The sequence below is a fragment of the Bos indicus genome, chromosome 10, assembly GCF_029378745.1.
Source record: "Bos indicus isolate NIAB-ARS_2022 breed Sahiwal x Tharparkar chromosome 10, NIAB-ARS_B.indTharparkar_mat_pri_1.0, whole genome shotgun sequence".
Taxonomy (NCBI): Eukaryota; Metazoa; Chordata; class Mammalia; order Artiodactyla; family Bovidae; genus Bos; species Bos indicus.
In genome coordinates, this window is record NC_091769.1 from 51,280,739 (window position 1) to 51,299,382 (window position 18,644).

At 38.2% G+C, this 18,644-nt stretch overlaps 1 protein-coding gene across 2 annotated transcripts in view; it reads right to left on the minus strand.

Annotated features, from left to right (window-relative positions):
• The window catches only part of MINDY2 (MINDY lysine 48 deubiquitinase 2), an 85,445-nt gene that overhangs the window by 43,210 nt on the left and 23,591 nt on the right, over positions 1–18,644 (minus strand). For both annotated transcript variants that reach the window (XM_070797489.1, XM_019968759.2), the window contains exons 3-4: positions 12,412–12,476; positions 5,714–5,872 (exon numbers count right to left, since the gene is read on the minus strand). In XM_070797489.1, coding sequence (XP_070653590.1) covers positions 5,714–5,872; positions 12,412–12,476 — 224 coding nt within the window. The remainder of the gene's footprint in view (positions 1–5,713; positions 5,873–12,411; positions 12,477–18,644) is intronic.

Genomic DNA, 18,644 nt, shown 5'->3' on the forward strand with positions numbered 1-18,644 from the left:
ACCGAGAGCGCCAAGCTGCGACTGCGCAGGAGCGACTGAGACAAGCTACCCCACGCCCAAGGTCAGGGGCAGCGGCTGAGAGGAGATACCCCTTGTCCAAGGTAAGGAGCGGCAGCTGCGCTTTGCTGGAGCAGCCGTGAAGAGATACCCCACATCCAAGGTAAGAAAAACCCAAGTAAGAGGTTAGGTGTTGCGAGAGGGCATTAGAGGGCAGACACTGAAACCATAATCACAGAAAACTAGCCAATCTGATCACACGGACCACAGCCTGTCTAACTCAATGAAACTAAGCCATGCCATGTGGGGCCACCCAAGACAGTCAGGTCATGGTGGAGAGGTCTGACATAATGTGGTCCACTGGAGAAGGGAATGGCAAACCACTTCAGTATTCTTGCCTTGAGAACCCCATGAACAGTATGAGAAGGCAGAAAGATAGGACACTGAAAGATAAACTCCCCAGGTTGGCAGGTGTCAATATGCTACTGGAGATCAATGGAGAAATAACTCCAGAAAGAAGGAAGGGATGGAGCCAAAGCAAAAACAATACCCAGCTGTGGCTGTGACTGGTGATAGAAGCAAGGTCCGATGCTGTAAAGAGCAATATTGCATAGGAACCTAGAATGTTAGGTCCATGAACCAAGGCAAATTGCAAGTGGTCAAACAGGAGACAGCAAGAGTGAACATCGACATTCTAGGAATCAGGGGACTAAAATGGACTGGAATGGGTGAATTTAACTCAGATGACCATTATATCTACTACCGTGGGCAGGAATCCCTTAGAAGAAATAGAGTAGCCATCATGGTCAACAAAAGAGTCTGAAATGCAGTACCTGGACGCAATCTCAAAAACAACAGAACGATCTCTTTTCGTTTCCAAGGCAAACCATTAATATCACAGTGATCCAAGCCTATGCCCCAACCAGTAACGCTGAAGAAGCTGCACAGTTCTATGAAGACCTACAAGACCTTTTAGAACTAACACCCAAAAAAGATGTCCTTTTCATTACAAGGGACTGGAATGCAAAAGTAGGAAGTCAAGAAACACCTGGAGTAAAAGGCAAATTTGGCCTTGGAGTACGGAATGAAGCAGGGCAAACAAAGGCTAATAGAGTTTTGCCAAGAGAATGCACTGGTCATAGCAAACACCCTCTTCCAACAACACAAGAGAAGACTCTACACATAGACATCACCAGATGGTCAACACCAAAATCAGACTGATTATATTCTTTGCAGCCAAAGATGGAGAAGCTCTACACAGTCAACAAAAACAAGACCAGGAGCTGACTGTGGCTCAGATCATGAACTCCTTATTGCCAAATTCAGACTGAAATTGAAGAAAATGGAGAAAACCACTAGACCATTCAGGTATGACCTAAATCAAATCCCTTATGATTATACAGTGGAAGTGAGAAATAGATTTAAGGGACTAGATCTGATAGACAGAGTGCCTGATGAAGTATGGACGAAGGTTCATGACATTGTACAGGAGACAGGGATCAAGACCATCCCCATGGAAAAGAAATGCAAAAAAGCAAAATGGCTGTCTGAGGAGGCCTTGCAAATAGCTGTGAAAAGAAGAGAAGCGAAAAGCAAAGGAGAAAAGGAAAGATATTTCCATTCGAATGCAGAGTTCCAAAGAATAGCAAGGAGAGATAAGAAAGCCTTCCTCAGCGATCAATGCAAAGAAATAGAGGAAAACAACAGAATGGGAAAGACTAGAGATCTCTTCAAGAAAATTAAATATACCAAGGGAACATTTCATGCAAAGATGGGATCGATAAAGGACAGAAATGGTATGGACCTAACAGAAGCAGAAGATATTAAGAACAGGTGGCAAGAATACACAGAAGAACTGTAGAAAAAAGAGCTTCATGACCCAGATAATCATGATGGTGTGATCACTCACCTAGAGCCAGACATCCTGGAATGTGAAGTCAAGTGGGCCTTAGGAAGCATCACCACGAACAAAGCTAGTGGAGGTGACGGAATTTCAGTTGAGCTATTTCAAATCCTGAAAGATGATGCTGTGAAAGTGATGCACTCAATATGCCAGCAAATTTGGAAAACTCAGCAGTGGCCACAGGACTGGAAAAGGTCAGTTTTCATTCCAATCCCAAAGAAAGGCAATGCCAAAGAATGCTCAAACTACTGCACAATTGCACTCATCTCACACGCTAGTAAAGTAGTGCTCAAAATTCTCCAAGCCAGGCTTCAGCAATACGTGAACCGTGAACTTCCAGATGTTCAAGCTGTTTTCAGAAAAGGCAGAGGCACCAGAGATGAAATTGCCAACATCCGCTGGATCATGGAAAAAGCCAGAGAGTTCCAGAAAAACATCTATTTCTGCTTTATTGACTATGCCAAAGCCTTTGACTGTGTGGATCACAAGAAACTGTGGAAAATTCTGAAAGAGATGGGAATACCAGACCACCTGACCTCCTGACAGGAAGCACCAGTTAGAACTGGACATGGAACAACAGACTGGTTCCAAATAGGAAAAGGAGTACATCAAGGCTGTATACTGTCACCCTGCTTATTTAACTTATATGCAGAGTACATCATGAGAAATGCTGGGCTGGAGGAAACACAAGCTGGAATCAAGATTTCCAGGAGAAATATCAATAACCTCAGATATGCAGATGACACCACCCTTATGGCAGAAAGTGAAGAGGAACTAAAAAGCCTCTTGATGCAAGTGAAAGTGGAGAGTGAAAAAGTTGGCTTAAAGCTCAACATTCAGAAAACTAAGATCATGGCATCTGGTCCCAACACTCCATGGGAAATAGACGGGGAAACAGTGAAAGACTTTGTTTTGGGGGGCTTCAAAATCACTGCAGATGGTGATTACAGCCATGAAATTAAAAGACGCTTACTCCTTGGAAGGAAGGTTATGACCAACCAAAAAATAGAGACATTACTTTGCCAATAAAGGTCCATCTAGTCAAGGCTATGGTTTTTCAGTGGTCATGTATGGATGTGAGAATTGGACTGTGAAGAAAGCTGAATGCCGAAGAATTGATGCTTTTGAACTGTGGTGTTGGAGAAGACTCTTGAGAGTCCCTTGGACTGCAAGGAGGTCCAACCAGTCCATCCTAAAGGAGATCAGTCCTGGATGTTCTTTGGAAGGCCTGATGCTAAAGCTGAAACTCCAGTACTTTGGCTACCTCATGCAAAGAGTTGACTCATTGGAGAAGACCCTGATGCTGGGAGGGATTGGGGGCAGGAGGAGAAGGGGACGACAGAGGACGAGTAGGCTGGATGGCATCACCAACTCGATGCAGTTGAGTTTGGGTAAACTCCGGGAGCTGGTGATGGACAGGGAAGCCTGGCGTGCTCAATTTATGCGGTCAAAAAGAGTCGGACACGGCTGAGCGACTGAACTGAACCATCCAGAGAATCACATTTATTGCAAGATAATTATTTGCAGTACACATATTCAAAGAATAGAAAGAATCAGCCAGTGCGAAGAGATATTTCACAGAAGCCTATGGATTTTAAGCTTTTACCTTGTTCTTTTTTCTTTCTCAGCATTAGAATCCTTCAGTCATGAAACAAGTAAGTAAAAATAGATAAAAAGCACAGCTTTGTGCAGACCAGAAAAATCTGATGAACAATTTGTATCCTACATTAGAGTATACTTTTCTTTTTTTTTTTTTTAGAGTATACTTTTCTTTAAGCATATGAATTCAACTGTTTGCCAGACAATATGCAGCTATACAGTCAGAGGGATGATTTGAATCCAGTTGATTAAGTTCCTTAGGCCCTAAGTTCATTTTTGTCAAGAATCTAGGCTACCTGGCACTGCCATTTGCCAGGACATGATTTACCTTGGAGGATTCAGATGCTGGACATGTTTAGACTTTTCAGTGATGTTCTCAAGAGTCAGAGTGCCAAAATAAATAAACAGATGTCTGCTTACAGCAAGCCTTTCACTGCTCAGAAATACCAGTTATCTTTACCAAAGGACAGGGATGAAGAAACACTACCAAATCTTTGCTATATGATCTCTCTGTCTCTGTAGGTAGTACAAGCATGAATGTTTCATCAGTTAATATTTACTGAGAATCTACTATGTGCCAGGCACTGTTCTTAACAATAAGAGCCTAGCCTTCACAAAACATACACTTTACTGGGAGATGACAGTCAATCAAGTAAATAAACAGTTCTAGATAATGAATTGGGAAAAGGAGGGTGACTAACTTCAACAAGGGAAGGCCTCTCTAACAAGATGATATTTGATCTAAGACCTGGATAATGAGACCAGAAATGGAAAGATCTGGGAGAACAATGTGTTAGGGCAGGAAAACAGTGTTCCACAGTGGGCAATCAGCTAGTACAAAAACCTGAGCTAGAAACGACTCTGTATATCTCAAAAATAGCAAGGCAGCTGGTGTTGTTGGAGGCCAGTAAAGAGGTGAGAGAATTATATAAGAGGCGAAGTTGGACATGAGGCAGAGTTTAGATTATGCAGTGTATCATAAAAATTCTAATAAAGATTTTATATCTTATATAAAGAATGAAATAATGCCATCTGCAGCAACATGAATGAACCCAGAGATTGCCATATTAAGTGAAGTAAGTCAGATAGAGAAAGATATATGATATCACTTATACATGGAATCTAAAAAAAAATGGTGCAAATTGACTTATTTACAAAACAGAAAGAGAGTCACAGATGTAGGAAACAAACTCATGATTACCAGGGCTGGAAGGGGAAGGAGGGATTAATAGGGAGACTGAGAGACTGACATATGTACACTACTTTATATAAATAAATTAGTAATAAGGGCCTGCTGTATAGTATAAAGAACTCTATTCAGTACTCTATAATGGCCTATATGGGAAAAGAATCTAACAAGGAGCAGATATACGTATAACTGACTACACATCCCTGTAAACCTGAAACTAACACAAGACTGTAAATCAACTATACTCTAATAAAAATTGAAAAAAAAAAAAAAGATTTTGTATCTTATTCTAGTTACAATGGAGGCTTCTGATGAAAGGAGTAGGGTGCAGGGATAAAGGGGAGGGTTTATTTCACAAAGATCATTCTGAGTGCCAAGACAATTCACTGTGGGGAAGAATAATCTTTTCAACAAATGAGACTGAGACAACTGAACATCCACATGCCAAAGAATGTTGGATTCCTTCCCCAAACCACATACACAAATCAACTCAAAATGTATCAAACTCCTAAATGTAAGCACTAAAAGTATATACTTTATACTTACATACTTTATATATTATAAATACAGAAAAAACTCTTAGAACCCAGTAACAAAAAGACAAATAGCCCAATTAAAAATGGCCAAGAGACTTGCAGATATTTCTCTAAAGATATACAAATGGCTAATAAGCACATGGAAAGATAATCAACAACATTAATCATTAGAGAAATGCAAACAAATCCACAAGTGAGAGACAATTTACACCTACTAGGATGGCTATAATCAAAAACATAGACAATAACAGGTGTTGCTGAGGATGTGCACTCAGCTCTGTAGCTGGCCTCTAACTCCATGAAATTATAGTCAGAAGTCTTGAGCAGATTTAGCAGTCTAGGGGACTGTGCTCTTAACCTCACAATGTGGCTAATTCCATGTAAAAACACAAAAATATAAATATCAGAAAATGTAAACCTAGATTCCTTTGCCAAATTAATAAATTTTTACTATATTTGTGTTCATATAATTTAAGATTTTGTACTTACCTGAGGGTCCACTAACCATCCATGATACAAAGGAATATCAAGAAGATCAAATACTATGCATTCTGGTGTATATTCAAACACTCGAACACCAGTGAATTTTACATTTACATCCAAGCCTGTCTGTAGTTTGTGCAACACTGCCATAGCATCACTCATATTCTGAAAATAGAAAGGGGAAGAGAAAAAAATGAGAAAAACAACGACAAAAAAAGATATTTAAATACAGGCACATTTACTATAAATTTTCCACTTTATCCAATTTATTCATCTTTTCCATTTTTATTATGAAGTACCTACTATGTTTAAGGGGCTTCCCTGGTGGCTCAGATGGTAAAGAGTCTGCCCACAGTGTGGGAGACCCAGGTTTGATTCCTGGTTTGACTATGCCAAAGCCTTTGACTGTGGATCACAACAAACTGTGAAAATTTCTTAGAGAGATGAGAATACCAGACCACCTTACCTGCCTCCTGAGAAACCTGTATGCAGGTCAAGAAGAAACAGTTAGACATGGACATGGAATAACAGATTGATTCCAAATTGGCAAAGGAATACGTCAAGGATGTATATTGCCATCCTGTTTAACTCACGTGCAGAGTACATCATGTGAAATGCAGGGCTGGATGAAGCACAAGCTGGAATCAAGATTTCCAGGAGAAATATCAATAACCTCAAATATGCAGATGACACCACCCTCATGGCAGAAAGTGAAGAAGAACTAGCCTCTTGACGAAAGTGAAAGAGGAGAGGGAAAAAGTTGGCTTAAAACTCAACATTCAAAAAACTAAGATTATGAGTTCACGGCAAATAGATGGGAAACAATGGCAACAGTGAGAGACTTTATTTCCTTGGGCTTCAAAATCACTGCAGATGGTGACTGCAGCCATGAAATTAAAAGACGCTTGCTCCTTGGAAGAAAAGCTACGACCAACCCAGACAGCATATTAAAAAGCAGAGACATTGCTTTGCTGACAAAGGTCTGTGTAGCCAAAGCTATGGTTTTTCCAGTAGTCATGTATGGATGTGAGAGTTGGACTATAAAGAAAAGTTGAGAGCTGAAGAATTGACGCTTTTGCATTTGAACTGTGGTGTTGGAGAAGACTCTTGAGAGTCCCTTGGACTGCAAGGAGATCAAACCTGTCCATCCTAAAGGAAATCAGTCCTGAATATTCATTGGAAGGACTGATGCTGAAGCTGAAACTCCAATACTTTGGTCCCCTGATGTGAAGAGCTGACTCATTTGAAAAACCCCTATTCTGGGAAAGATTGAAGGCAGGAGGAGAAGAGGACAACAGAGGAGGAGATGGTTGGATAGTATCACCAACTGGATGGACATGAGTTTGAGTAAGCTCCGGAAGTTGGTGATGGACAGGGAAGCCTGGCATGCTGCAGTCCGTGGGTTGCAAAGAGTTGGACAGGACTGAGCGATTGCACTGAACTATGTTACAGGCATTAAATATGAGTTCTAAAGATAAAACAGTGGATAAAACAAAGTTCTTAATCTCATGGAACTAACAGTCTACTACTGAGAGAAAAATACATAAATTATAATATAAAGTTAAGTATTAGTAAGAAGAATTGGATAGGATAAAGATATACAGAGTGAGAGGGGAGAGGGATCTATGTTTAGACCAGGAAGTTCAAAGACAAAAGTTTCTAGTCAAAGAGAAAGGCCTCTCCTATTTCCAGGTATATTCCTAAAAGAATCAAAAGCATCATCTTAAAGAGATAGGTGTACACCTATATTCACTGCAGCAGTATTCACAAAAGCCAAGAGGTGCATGTAGCTCAAATGTCCATTAGGCAGAAAAATGGATAAAGGAAACATGTTTTATTTATATATACACACACACACACACACACACACAATGGAATAAAGAAGCAAATTTTATTACATGTTACAACATGGATGAAACTTGAGGACATTAGGCTGAGTGAAATAAGCCACTGAAAAGAACAAATATTATGTGACTCCACTTAGATGAGATATCTAGAGTAGTCAAAATTATGGAAATAGAAAGTAAAATGGTAGTTGTCAGGGGCTGGAGGGAGATCTGGGGAATTGTTCAATTATTACAGAATTTTAGTTTTACAAGATGAAACTATTTTAGAGATCTGTTACACAAGAATATAAATACAGTTAACATTACACTTAATGGTTAAGAGAAAAAAAATGGTTAAGAGAGTAAATTTTATGTTTTTTTAACCACAATTTAAACAAAAGAAAGAAAAAGAAATCAGCTATCAAGCCATGAACAGACATGGAAAAAATTTAAATGTACATTACAAAGTGAAAGAAGCCAATATGAAATGTATTGTATGATTCCACATGACACAAAACAATGGGAAAAGGCAAAACGATGGAGACAGTAAAAAGATCAGTGGAAGAGGGAGGGATGTAGTGGCAAAGCACTGAGGATTTTTAGGGCAGAGAAACTATTCTGTATGATACTATAATGGTGATACACGTCATTATATATTTGTCAAAACCCAAAGAATGTATGGGAAGATCCCCTGGAGAACGGAACAGCCACCCACTCCAGTATTCTGGCCTGGAGAATTCCATGGACTATATAGTCCACTGGGGATGTAAAGAGTCGGACATGACTGAGACACTTTCAAAGAATGTATAAACACCAAGAGTGAACCCTAATGTAAACTATGGACTTTGGGTAATAATTCTGTATCAGTGTAAACGGTGGGAGGTGAAGTCTGTGAAAAAAAGGCTCAATCACAAAGGCTTATTGGTCAAATCAGAGTCATTCTGTCCACACCAGGTTTCTCATTAAACATGGTCATGTAAGTGTGTAATGAAGACTATTTTAAAACATGTTTTTCTTTTGAACTGTGGTGTTGGAGAAGACTCTTGATGGTCCCTTGGACTGCAAGGAGATCCAACCAGTCCATTCTGAAGGAGATCAGCCCTGGGATTTCTTTGGAAGGAAAGATGCTAAGGCTGAAACTCCAGTACTTTGGCCACTTCATGTGAAGAGTTGCTGCTACTGCTGCTAAGTCGCTTCAGTCATTTCCGACTCTGTGCGACCCCATAGACGGCAGCCCACAAGGCTCCCCCGTCCCTGGGATTCTCCAGGCAAGAACACTGGAGTGGGTTGCCATTTCCTTCTCCAATGCAGGAAAGTGAAAAGTGAAAGTGAAGTTGCTGAGTCTTGTACGACTCTTAGCGACCCCACGGGCTGCGGCCCACCAGGCTCCTCCATCCATGGGATTTTCCAGGCAAGAGTGCTGGAGTGGGGTGCCATCATTGGAAAAGACTCTGATGCTGGGAGGGATTGGGGGCAGGAGGAGAAGGGGACAACAGAGGATGAGATGGCTGGATGGCATCGCTGACTCGATGGACGTGAGTCTGGGTGAACTCCAGGAGCTGGTGATGGACAAGGAGGCCTGGTGTGCTGTGATTCATGGGGTCACAAAGAGTCGGACACGACTGAGCGGCTGAACTGAACTGAACTGAACTGAAACATTTTAATATATTAAATATGGACAGAAGTATAGAGGGTATATTTGATGGAACAAATAAAATTCAATATAGAAAATCTGATAAAATTTTATTAGATCTATACTGTTAATCAGATACTGTGCTACATACTAAAGATATAAAATAGGCTATAGACTATAGCCTACTGGAGGGCTTATAGTAGAATGGCTGAACGTGAAATAAACCCTTTTATATTACAATTAGGGACTCTCTGAAATCTGGAAAGGACAAATTTAGGTCATAAGAAAAGTTTTACCAGTTAACTTACAAAATTCTATCATAAGAGACAACACAGACTAAAAACAGAAATTAATCAAATGTTTTAAATTTATGAGTGAGGAATTTACAACAGGATAGCACTATCATAGAGTTTTTGGGTTTTTTCTAACAATTGTAATACCCTGAAACACTTATTTTCTCAGTCTTCCCTAAAGTTGAACCTTTGAAAACAATCACCTCACATTTTTTTCCTTTCTGTGTTTTAAAACTTTGCCTAAAGCCATAACAATGATGAATGTGGGAAAATATGAATGAATATGAGCCACTGTAGGACTGCAGTTTTACTACTACTGATTTTTTCTGCTATTTGTTAAATTCTTGGTTGCCAATCACCCAATTTTCTTCAAGGGGGAGTATAATTTCAAGTTTATACCTATATATATCTTCTACATTTAAAATAGATTATATAATATTAAAATCACTAAATTAATATAACTAATAATCTCCATAAAGAATAAAACTGATATAAATAAATCTATAAACAAAGAGTTTGAAAGAGTATTTTGCCATTTTGTTCCTAAATTCATATTATGATAATTAACATAAAATATAAATTAGGGAAGGGTGCTGATAAAAGGATCACTACTTCTTTAAAGCCAATAGTTCAACTGCTTCTTAGAATTTTTCTTAAACGTACTGTTAATGTGGTGAAATTTTAAATTTAAACATAAGATATATTTAAAAAATATATTTGCAGTCATATAAAAATCTGTCATAAACACACAGTATTTTGTTTATATTGCAACTTCTGGTAAGGATTTTAAATCAGGAAGACTGAAGTTCTGCACTGGTCTTTTAAAATTTAGGCTTGAACATTTCTGCTCACACAAAATTATACAAAAAGATTATTGTTACATCATACCTGTGGAGCATTAAATACCAGCTTAGACTCAATTTTATCATCTTGGCACTAACCCTGATGCTGGGAAAGATTGAGGGCAGGAAGAAAAGGGGACGACAGAGGATAAGATGGTTGGATGGCATCACTGACTCAATGGACATGGGTTTAGGTGGACTCCGGGAGGTGGCGATGGACAGGGAGGCCTGGTGTCCTGTGGTTCACGGAGTCGCAAAGAGTTGGACATGAATGAGCAACTGAACTGAACTGAACTGAACATACTATTCTCAAAATGAATGGTAATTCAATCACAATACCTTATAGTTTTAGAACTTATTTTAAACACGGTACTTTTTGTCTGACATGTTGATAAGAAATCCAAGTGGCTGTCAGTGTTTGTTTCAACTTTGAAACAAAACTTCCAGTCATTTTTCAAGAGTCTAGATCATCTCAATGGAAGCACATCCTGAGACTGCAAGACAAGACTTGAAACAAAGTGCTGGTATTATTTGCAAATACTTTGCACTCAAGATTTTCTCAAGTCTGTGCAACAGAAATGAACTAAATTTTGAGGTTGATATGAAACTGCAACTATGATCTGTAATTTCTAATTTCAAGTTTTTGTATTAATTACAATAGCCTTACCGATTTCAATAAGAACTGATACAAACTTGATAAATGATACAAGTTTAACCATATCACTTTACACTTATAAAATATTCACTGGCTTTATAAATTGAAGGTTAACATAAGATTTCATTTGAAAACAAGTTTCTACTGTGAAAAATGTTTGGAAATCCTTGCTTTAAGTAACGAATTCCAATAGAACTGAAATGACTTAGTATACCTATTTGGCTTTAACTACAGATTTCCTGGAGGAGAGCATGGCACCCCACCCCAGTATTCTTGCCTGGAGAATCCCATGGGCAGAGAAGCCTGGCAGGTTATAGTCCATGGGGTTGCAGAGAGTAGGATACAACTGAGGCGACTTAACACACACACAGATTTCCTACCTTACACAGTGATTCAATGTAACATACTAGCTTTTCGATCTTATTAGAACTAGATTATCTAACATTCAAATTCAAGAAATTTTGCAATATTGAAATGAGTTTTCTTTTTGCTATCTGGACACTGGTGAAAGTATGTAATAAGGGTTACTTTGAAAGTGAACTTATATAAAGGTTCCAGTGATATGTTTCTTCCCTAGCTGATACGTCTTCCACTGTAAGAACCTGTGTTCTTCTTGCCTTCTACTGTCAAACAAAGGAATCATACTGAAGAAAATGAAGCTCTGCTTGCTTACTTCCAGCTCCAGTAATTTTGAGCCTAGTGGTCCCCTCATGTATTACAGAATAGTATCTCCAAAGAACATGCCAAACAACTTAAACACAGTCAAACAAAAGTTCCAATGATATGTTTCTTCCCTGGCTGATACTTCTTCCACTGCAAGAACCTGTGTTCTTCTTGCCTTCTTTTGTCAAACAAAGGAAGAATACTGAAGAAAATGAAGCTCTTCTTGCTTTCTTCCAGCTCCAATAATTTTGAGCCCAGTGGTCCCCACCTATATTACAGAATAGTATCTCAAAAGAATGTGCCAAACAATGCAAACACACTGAAACTATGAAATAGAAGATTTAGTCCTAATGGCATACTCTAGACATCATTTGCTGGATGATTTCCAAAATATAACTTAATTGTAAAATATAAACAAATGAGGGAAGATGCATCAATAACAAATTCACTTGAAAGTCAATTTTTTCAAGGAAAATACTAAGTCATGATTCTTCATAGGTGTGTAGAATGGTGTCCATATTTCTTTCTTCATGTTATATGGTTTAGTCACCAAGTCGTGTTCAACTTTTGTGACCCCATGGACTGTATATAGGTTCATATAAAAGAGAGATCAGCAAAGTATGGCCTGTGGGTCAAATATGGCTATGGGCTGAAAATGGTTTTTACATTTTTAAAAGTGCGTAAAAAAAAAAGAAAACAAAGAATATGCCTGAAAAGCCATTGATAGTGACCAATGAATATATGCATAAGGGCAAATTACCTATTTTAATATAACAAAAATTGGGTTGTTACCTGCTCATAGTTTAAACGCTGAATTTCTGAAATTTCTTTTGGCTTTGTATCAAGCATGTAATCTCCTGTAAAAAGAAATTGTAAAGTTGCCTTTTAAAAACATCACTTTTTTTCTAATTATAAAGGTAATGTATTTAAATTATAAACTGTAACAATAAGTAACATAAAAAAGAGCCCCCACCCAATTCTATTCAGAGAAGATTATCAGAGAAAATCAATGTTAACTGTTAGCTAAGATCTTATATTTTTCTCAGTGTACATCCTATGTTTTGAATTTATTTTTCTTCCTTCATGAGCATCTTTCCACATCACTACAATAAAACTCTAAAAGGCTTTACAAAGTTTCACGGATATCAGCAATATAATTGTTACCCCAATACCTTTCCAAGAATGGGTGTTATCAGTCTTCTGAATGTTGTTTTTCTTAGAAGTAAACAAAAACTTTTTTGCGTTTAAGAAATTGATATATTAGTGATTACTAGTAGGGAGAGGGAAAGGAGAAAGGCAAGAAAGTGGTATGGAATTGAGATACAAAGTACTATGTATAAAATAGATAAGCAACAAGCATATATTGTATAGCACAGGGAATTATAGCCACTATTGTATAATTTTAAGTGGAGTATAATCTGTAAAGATACCAAATCACTAGGCTGTACATCTGAAACTGTTGTAAACCAACTATTCACCCCTCCAAATTGATATCTTTTTATATATGTATTTTTATTTGGTATCACCTTTTTAATATATAAATGACTTTTAGTATACGTGACACTTTTAAAATATATGTAGCATCATTTTAATATATGCAGTACCTTTTGATCTATGTTTTGCTTTTTAAAATATATATTAGTTATATATACTTTTCTTCAAATTGCCTGCCTATACGCCAAAATCACTGCAGATGGTGCAGCCATGAAATTAAAAGACGCTTACTCCTTGGAAGTTGACCAACCTAGATAGCATATTCAAAAGCAGAGACATTACTTTGCCAACAAAGGTCTGTCTAGTCAAGGCTATGGTTTTTCCAGTAGTCATGTATGGATGTGAGAGTTGGGCTGTGAAGAAAGCTGAGCGCCAAAAAGTTGATGCTTTTGAACTGTGGTGTTGGAGAAGACTCTTGAGAGTCCCTTGGACTGCAAGGAGATCCAACCAGTCCATGCTGAAGGAGATCAGCCCTGGGATTTCTTTGGAAGGAATGATGCTAAAGCTGAAACTCCAGTACTCTGGCCACCTCATGTGAAGAGTTGACTCATTGGAAAAGACTCTGATGCTGGGAAGGATTGGGGGCAGGAAGAGAAGGGGACGACAGAGGATGAGATGGCTGGATGGCATCACCAACTCGATGGACGTGAGTCCAGTGAACTCTGGGAGTTGGTGATGGACAGGGAGGCCTGGTGTGTTGCAATCCATGGGGCTGCAAAGAGTCGGACATGACTAAGCGACCGAACTGAACTGAACTGTTGAATTATAAAAGCTCTTTTTCAATTAGAGAAATGAGAACATTTCCTGTTAAATGTGTGGTACATTATTTTTTTCCCCATATTGGCTTCTGACTTTATGATGGTGTTTTTTGCCTATTTTTCACTGCATAGAAATATTTAATTTTAATATAGTCACAGTCTTCTATTACAGCTTCTGAGCTTGACGTTATGTTTAGAAAGATTTTCACCTCTTCAGAGTATACGAACATTCACATATACTTTCTTCATGTAATTTTATGTTTTTTTTTTTTATGTTTAAGTCTTTACGTTATCTGGAATTAATTTTTATATAAACAGTGATATAACCAGCTTCTCAGCCTCCCAAACCACTAACAAGTTGATAAATTGCTTTTATATAACTTTTATTTTCAAATTCAAAATAAACTTCCAAAGACTGTAGCCAGTACTCTTTCAATCTCTCCAATTTTGATAATCAAAGAATTCCTATAAACATCAATATATTATTATCTGTGGGTTTATTTAAAATTTTAAGACAGCAAAATCTAATAACAATTTTATTCCACCATAGGTAAAGGAACTCCAAAAATACTAAATTCATTCATTCACAGAAATATATAAGCAAGTATATTTAACAAATATTTTTGAAACCTTACTATAACTGGCACACTGTATATTTACATGTTGAAATTTTAATATAGCACTTAACTGAAAACTACATTGAGTAAATTTTATACATTATTTACGCAAATAATTGAGACCATATTTGCTATACTTTGATCCTATATTTCATGTAAGTTCTGTAATTATCCTGATAAAACACTGTAGTGTGTGTTTTTCTAACATTTTAGCAGGGTCAGGATGCAGAATATTATATAATTCAATACTAAATGACCCTAGGTATGCTATCATAGATTAAAGCTTTTTTGTTAAGAGTATAATAATTATTGGGAAAGACTCAGATAAGCAACTTCTCTTTTCCTGAGGTCAGAAAAGATTTTGACAAGAAAAGAATGGCCTCACTAAGGGAGGCAGCCTCTTTGATGGACCCTACTGCCTGGTATTCATACCTCTGTATAATCCCCTCCCTTGACTGTGGACTGGACTCACTTCCAGTGAATAAAATACAACAGAATTAATAAAATGTCACTTACAAAATTAGAAAAGAAAATACTGTGTCTTTCATTATGGTGCTCTCTCACTTGCTCACTCTGAAAAATGCCACGTGTCATGTTCTGAGCTGCCTTATGGGAGAGGCCATGGCAAGCAACTGAAGGAGGCCTCTGGCCACAGTCAGTGAGAAACTGAGGACCTCAGTCCAACGACCTGTGAGGAACTGAATCCTGTCAACAACCAAGTAAGTAAGCTTAGAAGGAGATCCTCCTCAGCTGGGCCTGGAGATAAGACTGCAGCCCCAACTGACACACTGACTGCAACTGTGTAAGAGACCTTAAACGAGAGTCACTCAGCCACAGTCAGATTCCTGACCCACAGGTCAAAATTCCCATTCCCCATGGTTCTTCATCTGGGTACAGGAAAGTCTTCAATGTTTTCTTTTATTATATTTCTACTAGTGCTTGCTTATTTATGCAAAATGTCTCTGGTTCCTCCAGAGAACTTCAGTCATCTCAAGAGAACAAAATCCAAATAGCTTAGAAAACTAAACAGTTAGTTCTGGCAGAAATGGCCTTGAATAAATTTTATTTTTGGCAAGGCAGAGTTTCCAGAAGCTCTCGTCTCACATCACTCTTGCTCACTTCTCCCCCACCTCCCATTAGGATCATATTACTTTCATGCTATTCCTAGTAGATGAGTACCCTCACCCAGCCTCACCCAGGACTTCCAAACCTCTTCACCTACCCCAGATCTAAACATTTCTTCATCAATTTTTCTTTTCCCTATAATTTAAAAAAATCTCTATGTCCTGCTTCTTTAGGACTTTTTAAAACATAGCAGTTGGATAAATTTAAAATACCGAGATGTACTAATTATTTTCTTTCCAAGAAAAATACCATGTTAACATTTTCTCAGTGGAATACATTTGTGCAGTTACACTGACTGTATTGTTGACAACTCCAAACAATGTGTCCATAGTACGTGATCAGTAAATATTTGCTGGGTAAGAAAAAAGAAAAAGGAAGATAGAAACAAGTAGTACAAATTTAAAATACACACCTGAGTGGTAGAAAGGGAGAAGAGATACACTTTTGAGAATACTAGCCTTTCAGCATTTAAAAAATAATACTAGAAGGTGCCCAGGTAGAGAGCACGTATTATTTAACCTTTCTGAGCTTTGGTTACCTCATCTATAAAATCCAGAGGTACTATAATTTATGATGCTTTTATTGCTACTTCAGTCTTATCTTTTCCTACGTCCATTCATATGCCTTCTGCTTCTGCTCACGGGTCTCTGCCATTACAACTGCATTCTTTAGCTACGGGAACCAACAGCAAAAGAGCTTATTTTGTCCCAGAAGACAGAACAGAAAAAGGCAAGTAGACTGATGGTAATAACAGCAGGAACAGGTTAGGTAAACAATATCAGTCTATCGTAGCACAGAGAGCAGAGCCAGGATGAAATAAGACGCTGTGGAGACGTATCACAGTTTAGGTTAGCACTGTCCAATAGAAATATAATGTAAGCCATATGCAACCTCAAATTTTTAGTAGCCATATTTTTAAAAAGTAAAAAGAAATAGGTAAAAAATTTTTAAAAATATTTATTTGGCTGTGCCGGGTTTTAGTTGTAGCACTTGAGATCTTTGATCTTTGTTGTGGCATACAGGATCTTTAGTTGTGGCATGTGGGATCTAATTCCCTGACCAGGAATCGAACCATGGCCCCCTACATTGGGAGTGCAGAGTCTTAGTCAGTGAGCCACCAGGAAGTCCCAGAATTAGGTAAAAGTAATTTTAATAATATATTTAGTGCAGTATATTAAAAATATTATCATTTAAACACATAATCATTATAAAAATTACTGATATGTTATATTCTTTTTTGAGCTAAATCTTTGAAATCCAGTATATATTTTACACTTACAGAAAATCTCAGTTCACTCTGGCAATATTTCAAGTGCTCAAAAGCCACCTGTGGCCAGTGGCTACTATGCCAGGTGGTGTAGGTTTAGGTGATTCTAGTCATGATATGAGAACAAAGAAAGTAGGACGGATAGTGGTTGGATATGGAAGAAATGGATAGGAAACTGGGCTCAAAAATACATGTTTTCTATATATATTAGGCATTCAAAAATCTATTGATATTTGACCACATCTGAGTTGCTATTACTATTTCCTAATCGGTCTCAACCAGACAATCCTAAAAACTACACTTAACATGTTGTTTACTCCTCTTGAACTAAAATACATGAAGCAGCCTACCATAGTAAACTTCTCTGCCTGGCTTCCAAAACTCCTCAGTTTAGCTGTAGCCTACTAATCCAATCTCCAATCCAACTTTCTGTAACATGCAGAGTTACCAACCACAGTCAAATTGTACTCAAATCACCCTTCTTCCAAATATGTCTTACAGGGGTTTCCCTGGTGGCTCAGTGGTAAAGAATTTGCCTGCCAATGTGGGAGACAGGGGTTCGAGCCCTGATTTGGGAAGTTGCCATGCCTCAAAACTACTAAGCCTGTGCTACTGAGCCCATGTGCCACAACTACTGAAGCCTGCATGCCCCAGAGCTTATGCCCCACAAGAGAAGCCACTGCAATGAGAAGCCCACTCACCACAGCTAGAGAATAGCTTCCACTCACCACAACTAGAGAAAACCCTGCACAGCAACAAAGACACACACAGCCCCACCCCAAAAAATAAATAAAATTAAGGTAAAAAAAATGCCTTACATTTTTTTACCTTGAGCTTGAGCTTAAAATAGTTTACACCTAGCCCTAAAACGATCTTCCTCCTTTTTCACAAGGGATCTAAGTATACCACCTTCTTTACCAGGATTCTAAGTATACCACAAAACCAAGATAAGTCACATGTTCTCTACTAAACCTTTTCCTACTTTTCACCTACTTCTCATACCCATCCATAGACAAACTTCTCAGAAGTTATCTGCATTTGAGTCTTCACTTACTTATCTCTTAGATGCTCCTCAACTCACTATTTCATTTCCATCCCGTCACTCTATTGACATTGTTTCTGTGAAGGTTACAATAACTTCCATGTTGCCAAATTATGTAGAGAATATTCTCCAGTATTCAATACTCTCTTATTCTCCCTCCTAGCACTCTTCTCTTCTTGGCTTCACTGAATCACCCTCTTCTGGCTTTTCTCCTTTCTTAGTGGCTACTTCTTCCCTTACCATTCTGTCCTCTAACCTATATATTTCAGTAGGGGTGATGCTGCCCCCACAAGAGGGCAAAAACTGATTCTGGGAGGGTAGGGGCAAAAATATCTTAGATATTATAAACGCTTGTGGCCTTCAAAGGGCCATAGAGCACGAAGAGACACACAGTATGTCTGTGGTATTAAAATTTCCTGGAGTGATTAGGACAAAGATGTCTTCAAAGGCTTATGGGGACAATACTGAAAAAAAAGGTTGAGAAACACTGTTCTACCCAATTTGGGCATGCTGGGAAACTTCAGGAGACAATCCTGCACCCACTTCTCTCTTTATTCTTTCTCTCTTAATGATCTCATGTTTCCACAGATTTAAATATAATCTTTAGACTTGTGTGTGCTCATTCACTCAGTTATGTCCAACACTTTGCGACCCCATGGACTGTAGCCTACTAGGCTCTGTCATGAAATCTTCCAGGCAATAATACTGGAGTGGGTTTCCAT